General features: G+C 42.1%; 1 protein-coding gene across 1 annotated transcript; it reads right to left on the reverse strand.

Annotated features, from left to right (window-relative positions):
- Positions 1 to 1441: 1441 nt before the first annotated feature.
- On the reverse strand, positions 1442 to 7350 carry LOC139384710 (collagen alpha-1(X) chain-like). Its single transcript, XM_071129538.1, has 3 exons — positions 7240 to 7350; positions 6696 to 6843; positions 1442 to 3703 (listed from the first exon to the last, which is right to left on the reverse strand). The coding sequence occupies exons 2-3, from the start codon at positions 6826 to 6828 to the stop codon at positions 1857 to 1859; spliced, it is 1980 nt and encodes a 659-aa protein (XP_070985639.1). The 5' UTR covers positions 6829 to 6843; positions 7240 to 7350; the 3' UTR covers positions 1442 to 1856.
- Positions 7351 to 7590: the final 240 nt, after the last annotated feature.

A 7590-nucleotide genomic window follows, 5' to 3' on the forward strand; every position in this document is an offset into this window, starting at 1 on the left:
CACCATCTTTCTCATAACCATTGATAGTTGAAATGATTGGATTTCACTGTCTTGCCCTGCTTATCCAGTCATTTTAGATTAGTGCTTACGAAGGACAAGTGAAGAGTTGAAAACACTACAGCTGTTCGGACATGACCAAGGTGTCTACAACTGTTTCCCACCCTCTGATTGCCAGTGCGCTACCTTCCTTTACATTCCACCTCCCACACAACCACGAGCTTCTCACAAGATGGCAGCCTCCTTAGATGCCTATGGCTTGTGGCAGCCAGTCCCCAGTTTCCTCCACCCAGAGTCTGTCTGGCCAACCCCTCCTAACCACCACCCCTCTTTTCCAGTGAGGATTAAACAACATTTGGCCTGCCATCTTGTGGCCTGCCGGATACTCCCTGCCCCTGTCCCACCACCTATTTTCAGCCACCAGCAGCCAACCAAGGGCCTATCATGTGGTAGAGGCCCCTTTCTTTAGATCCACAACATGTTCCCAGTACAGGATTTTATTTACAATATGTGTGCATAAGATACAGTTTAGTACGCTGTGATGTTTTTGAAAGTAGGTTTTAAAAATGCTGTGTGGTGTAATTGTCAATTTATAGTATGACATACAGTATGGATTTACTGTTCCTGAATGATATACTTGTTCTCACATGCTTAGGTAATTAAGAAGATTATTCAGTTGAGAAATGTTGGTCAAGCTTTCATAATTTTCTTTAGTAAAGAATAATTTAATATTTGAGAATACTCTATTTCCATATTGTCCATTTGTGAGCGACTGGGTTTAAATGAGTATTTTTTTCTACACTCACACAGGAGTAATTAAGGCCTAGTTTTACGCATACATATAATTATTATAATTTTGTATATTTTGATTTGGGGTGCACTAACTGTGGCCATGTACACACCACAACAATGTTCGCCTGCTGAGCTATAGCATAGGCAATAACTAGGTTAATGTCTTCAAGTCTCAGGCAAGGTTATATATGCACAATTTTGGTAATGTTTCTACTTACTCAGTCAGATAAACTCATGGGTACCATAATCATGTCTCTGTTTGCATTTTGAAGGAAGTTAAAGGTAGTTTTGCTAGAAACTAGCGTTAGCGCAATGACTTGAAGTCTTCGGGATCAGCTAGCATTCTAGATACTGTTATGACTTAAAATTGTGACTAGAACATCAGTGTTCTGTGTGCATTTTAATGGCCTTTGCATTGTTTGAAAAAGTCCCACTCACACAAAACAAATGTTTAAGGCATCATTTATTTTGGTCATTATGCTTTACATGACTAGGAATCTTTGGGGATATAATAATGTTGTTAATAAACAATTTGTATTTGTATGACAGTATTTTGTGGTGTGTTATATCTTGTATTATTTCTAATAGTCAATTTAACCATTGCCATTTCACAATATTCAAGTCACATACAAGGAAGTCAGGTACAAAATGGTGCACAGAAAGTAATTATGAACTTTTAATAAGGTTATCGAATCGGTCACCAAAAACAAGGTTGTACAAAAACACAGACATACACAAAACAAGAATCACCTGCTGTAATAATAATTTAAAACAAAAACTTTTTCAAGACACAACATAGCCATAACATCTAAATTTCACATGTTGCCTCCACTCACAAAAAATACAATTCTGAATCATTGGTAACTTTGTTGATTGCCTCCCCATCCCTGATAACCTCTTAGATAAATTATTTCCTTCTTCTTAGCACCCATTTCTTGGATTTTTCAAGTCGAGATGCTTCTATTACTCAAAAAAAAAGACAACTGCCTGGTTGGGAAAGACAGAGAGTTTACTTGTTTGAGAAATAGCTTGCAGATTTAGTTGTGTTGTTATTGGGTGACACCGTATCACGTTGAAGCGATAAGGAACCCAGAGAAAGAGCAGTGGACATTCTCAGCGGCAAAAACGCCATTGGCCTCATCATCGGGAATCTGAAGGTAGACTGTGTCGTTCACATCGAGCATAAGGACAGTGCTACCGGACATCTGGTCCAGGAAGCCCTTGTTGTACTCATCATAGCTGAACATGACTGGCTTGTCGTTCTTGTACAGAGCCACCAGAGCATGAGCCCCATTCACGTGAATGGTGTATGAGAAGTAGTAGACTCCAGGAACCTGGCAAGTGAACTGCCCAGTGGTAGTGTCATAGTGATTCTCCGCATTGTACACCTCATTGTCAAACTTAATAGGTTCCCCAGATGGAGGATAAGGCCTAGCCAGAGAAACAGAGAAAGCAGACATAGGGGCCTTAACAAGAGTAGGCACCATGACCTCACCCATGCCCATGCTCTTTTCAAAAAAGAACTCGCCGGGAGGACCAGGTGGGCCGGGAGGGCCAGCAGGGCCTTGGCCACCATCCTGACCATCAGCACCAGGGAGCCCAGGAGGACCGAGAGGGCCAAGGATTCCCTTAGCGGCCAGTCCAGCTGGGCCAGGTGCTCCAGGGAGACCAGGGTGTCCTTTAAGGCCAGGTGTACCTGCGGCACCAGTAGGCCCAACAGGTCCTCTGGGACCTGAGGCTCCAGCAGCTCCAGCCTCACCTGCCTCACCATTGCGCCCTGGGAAACCTTTGGGCCCGGCAGGTCCTGGGACACCTGAAGCACCAGTTGAACCTGTGTGACCAGTGTCACCTTTGTTACCTGGAGCTCCAGTAGCTCCCATGGCACCAGTTGGGCCTGTTGCTCCAGTATTACCTTGCTTTCCCTGGAAACCTTGTGCTCCCTGATCTCCCTTATATCCTTTTGGTCCCTGGGGTCCCATTGCACCTGTGTCACCTTTGGGACCCATTTCCCCAATATCTCCCTGGAAGCCTCTTGCACCCTGAGGACCAGTGAGACCCATGGGCCCAGTAGCACCAGTAGAACCGGTATATCCCTGTGCTCCTGGCTCACCCTTCTGACCTGTTGTGCCTGTGCTTCCTACAACTCCCCTCTCACCCTTCTGTCCATTTGCTCCTGGCTTTCCATATCCAGGGATACCGGGAGCACCAGTTGCTCCCGTTGCTCCCTGATGACCTTTAGGACCAGCTGCACCAGGCATACCTGGAGCCCCATTATCACCTGGTTTTCCAGGCAGACCAACACCAGGAGCCCCTGTGTGGCCCTTAGCACCTGGCAAACCCATGGGACCAGCGCCCCCATCCCTACCTGGGCTACCTGACTTTCCTGCTTCACCAGGGATTCCTGGCTTGCCTGGCTTTCCAACTCCGGCTGCTCCAGGCTGCCCAGCTGGTCCCATAGGTCCCACAGCCCCTGTCTCACCTTGTGCCCCTGGGATACCCACTCCTCTATCACCCTTAGCTCCTGGCAAACCAGGCATACCTGGATGTCCCTTAAGGCCTGTTTCCCCTCTTGGCCCCATTGCTCCGGGCAGACCATGAGGTCCAGGCTTGCCAGTGGAAGAGATCCCAGCTGGTCCGGAACTTCCAGTAGGTCCAGGCATGCCCCTAGGCCCTTGAAGTCCAGCTGTGCCCACGTCTCCTTTCTTGCCAGCTGCGCCAGGAACACCAGGCTTACCAGGCCCACCTGAGGAACCAGGTTTGCCAGGTGCGGAGTAGCCAGCAGGTCCGGGTGGTCCGGCAGGGCCCTCGGGTCCAGGCTGTCCCACAGCACTTTCCCCTGGAGGGCCAGGTGGGCCAGGGGGGCCTTCTGGGCCGGGCTCACCTGGCGCACCGGGCTCTCCCGCCACCGACACCACTGTGAGGAAATAGCAAGTCACCTTATTAATACCAAAGATGAAAAATTATTCTCTTGTAATAAATGTGTTATTGGCAAATGTCTGTTGGAAATATGTTTTACATTTTCAAAAACAAATTCAAGGAATAGTAATTAATATGTACTATCACGTGTTCTCTGCTGGTTAAGAATTACTACTGTTGTCTGCTATTGTCGCTCATTCTCAAATTATTATTATTTAAATAATAGTAAGATAGATAATACCAATAATAACACACCATTTACATATTTACGCACCTTTTCTTATTTTTTGTGTTGTATTGGATAGGGTTTAAAGATAGAGGTGTACAGTAGAGATGAAAGATAGGTGGAAAGAGGGTGCTAGAGCGGTGGGTCAGATTCGAACCCATGCTCACAGCTGCACAGTACATATGATCTAAGGCAGCGGATTAGACTGTTAGACCACCCTAAGGAAACAAATGTGGGAACTTTGGATCGGAAATACAAGTTTTAAAGCCTGCGTACAGCTCATAATATTGTGCAATGTAGTAGTATATCCCCAGTATTTTGTTTGAGTGATGGAGGACTGACGTTAATTTTTGGACATGAAAAATGAAGAGGGTTCCAACTTTGAAGAAGTACAGTAATGTGTTACACTCAGCAATTGTCAGAGGAACAATAATACTTTGTAGCTCTGTATTGCTTCCTTATTCATGTACATGTGATGAATCCACTTATGTTTTTATACTGTGATTTCCAGAATGCAATTCACCTCCAGACCATTTACCAAGATTGCGTGTTACATTGTTGTTTTTGGTAGGCAGGTTAGTTAGTTAGCCTAGGTATTTATCTAGACAGAAGTAAGACTAGGTGTTTCCCAATTTAACATCGCTCTGGTTGACATTTGCTGCACACCTCCTTTTTCTGGAAACTGAGTCCTGGGGCTATGTAAGAAGGGCTGATTTATGATCAGCTCCCCCCGTCCATGTAATCTTATTCATTGCGATCTAAAATATAAAACTGATTCTAAATCAGCACTACTACTCAGAGACATGTGCAATATGGCCACTGATCAATGGCAAAGTGTCATTCAATCTTTTTTGACACTTTTACTCAAAATGTTTATTAATTCAATTGAGAAAACAACCATGTCTACATGCATATTGTGGTCAGAAAAATACTGAGATACTGAGATGCTTGTAGATTACTGATAGAAAAGTTTTTTGTTTAATCTTTGATTGTATAGAATGTTTCTAATTCATACTGTAGGAGTTTTGACTTCTATGTTATTTGTCTTGGTTGTACTAAATACGTCACCACACATGAAGGTCCTTCTCAGGAAATAAGTTATTTGAATTTTATTGAATTAATTTAATTTAATAATATAAATTGTTGTATAGCTAACTGAGCATGCAGTGTGATGGCATAGTGGAATTTACATTTTCCCAAACTTTCTATTGCTGCCCTTTTGTCCAGCAAATGCATGTTAAACCTGCTTGGTGGAGTGAAGTAAATCGTCTAACAATGTGAACTTGGAGGAATTGCCCCTTTAAGAGCATTGGGTATGATAGTATAAACTGCTGAAATCAAACCTGCATAGACATTTAAACCTGTTCAATTATTAGCTAGAAGTCATCTTCTGTTTTCAACCTGTTCTTATTTCACACCTCCAAAAAAGCAAACATTTCTGACTTAAGAAACTGTAGTATGGGGAGAAAAAAAACATTTGTAAAGCAGGATGGTGGCATTTAAGGGAGTTGCTTTTCGTTTGCTTTTTTGTGGTCACATGACCTAGGGTGTAAAAGACATCTCCTTGGTCAAATGTAGAGGCCCAGTTTAGGTTCATTTAAAACAGATGTATTTACTTTTTGAAAGGCACACCCAAACAACCACATTGCTGGGTGATTGAACTGTAATTGACAGTGTTAAAATACATATAACATTAACAAGAGGCACCCACTATTTTACACATTACTTCATATGATTTAACAATACAGTTGATGACTATTGCATTTTACTTTAATTTGCTGCTGCAAGAAATTGAATTAATTGCAAGGTTAACATAAGAAGAATCATAAAATGAAGTAATGCATTTGTTAACTACAGTATATATCTGACTTAAACAAAAATACAGTATCAGTACTGTTACCATCAGTTAGGTAGGGCAAAGTCAGCTATTCATTACAATAGAGAATTTATAGACAGCTCAACTTGTAGTATTTCATGTGCTGTTTTCAACTCAACACATTTTGAGATTTTATACATGACTTAAATGAGCCATCAGCTGAACTACAAAGCACCCACACTTCCAGAACTGAAATGTCCCTTTAATATGTAAAAAGAACTACTGAAATGTCAGCAGATCCTTATGCCCCACTAAGTACTACACAAATGAATTACTGCTCTAACTGGTCCTCCTAACATCACTTCTTAAGACCTACTGAAGGTACAAAGAGATTGACTGAAAATAAAATGTTAAATCAATTGCAGTAAAGACATCATGAAGGTCAAAAACACTCAGTCCTAGAATTATAACAAAATAACTTTTGAAGATGTATTATTTAGCCTTAGTGGCAGAAATAACATGTACTCACATTGTACTCACATTGTACTCACTTCAGACAGTATGCAACATAATGTGTTATACATGTGCTACTATGAAAATCACGAGGCCTGAAACAGCCATTGGATAAATATCCAGATCCCAGTAGCCAATGACTACACTACCTTTGATTTGGTAAAAGCTCATGTTTCAAATTAGAGCAGTGCTCTCGCACTAACTGTATGTCTGATTGTCCCTGTGCAAGAACTGAAAGCTGAAATCATCAGATGTAAATTACATGGTAAGTGGACACATTTGCAAATTAGTATGTTTATGGTGAAGTGTGAAGAAGTTAGATGTATGATTGACTATAGTTGAACTGTCACATTGAAATTGCTGTGATACAGTTTCAATGGACAAAGACATCACTGGACCATACTAGGCGATGTAGATTAGGATGCTGGTTCTTACCGTGACTCTTCACAGAGTAGGGCTGGTATTGAGGAGCAACCTTCATCACCTTCTTCACCACATATGAACCACTACCATGAACAGCCGTCAAGGCCACCAGGAGGATGAGGATGCTCAATACTCGTACTTCCATTTTCTAAGGTTAAATCTGCAAATTAAACAAAAAATATTAAATACTGCTTACACATCTTTAGAAGTTGCAATAATGACAAAATGATTTAGTAAGCCAAGGACTCTTTCTTCTCTCTGCACACATATTGCACTGCACATACACCGGATTGCACACATTTCAGATTATATGTAAGTACAACAAATGAGATAGATATCATGGAAACCATTTGAATAGTGAGTCTCAGCGTCCTAGATATCTCATCCTGTTCTCACAGAACTTTGTCTATCCTGCTTGGTTTTATAAGGCACCAAAATCTTTTCCACCTGCCCTGTCATAGCTCACATCCAGTGGGAGTAGGAGTCAGGCCTCAGAAGGGCCCTAGTGTTCACTACCCCAAGAGATGAAGAGGATAGAGAGGAAGAGCACACATACCGGCATGCAGTTGAATGAGTATGAGTTCCAAAAAGGGGTAAGAAATCTTCAGCACCACTGTCCTTCTACTGCTGCTGTATATCCTTAGGTTAGGAGCAAGTTGGAGAGTCTGCTGCCTCCCAGTACAATGATGTGAGTATTTATACAATATCTGCCCCTTACATCATAAAAAAGCCACCACCACACAAGTACCTCCCTTCTCAGAGCTAAACTGTAATTTGCTGACAGATCTGCCCTATGCAGGCATGTCACATCAGGATGCCTATTTGCTTTGAATATTTAGACAAATGATAAGATCTTATTTTAGTCTTCTAACCCCAACTAAAACATAATCAGGTTTAGACACATGTA

The sequence above is a fragment of the Oncorhynchus clarkii genome, chromosome 26, assembly GCF_045791955.1.
Source record: "Oncorhynchus clarkii lewisi isolate Uvic-CL-2024 chromosome 26, UVic_Ocla_1.0, whole genome shotgun sequence".
NCBI classification, from domain to species: Eukaryota; Metazoa; Chordata; class Actinopteri; order Salmoniformes; family Salmonidae; genus Oncorhynchus; species Oncorhynchus clarkii.

Excerpts from the sequence above, each read along its gene's own strand:
- LOC139384710 (XM_071129538.1), bottom strand. The coding sequence starts at position 6,828 with ATGGAAGTACGAGTATTGAGCATCCTCATCCTCCTGGTGGCCTTGACG. Across the intron at positions 3,704-6,695 it reads CTACTCTGTGAAGAGTCACG|TGGTGTCGGTGGCGGGAGAG; the intron begins GTAAGAACCAGC and ends ATTTCCTCACAG.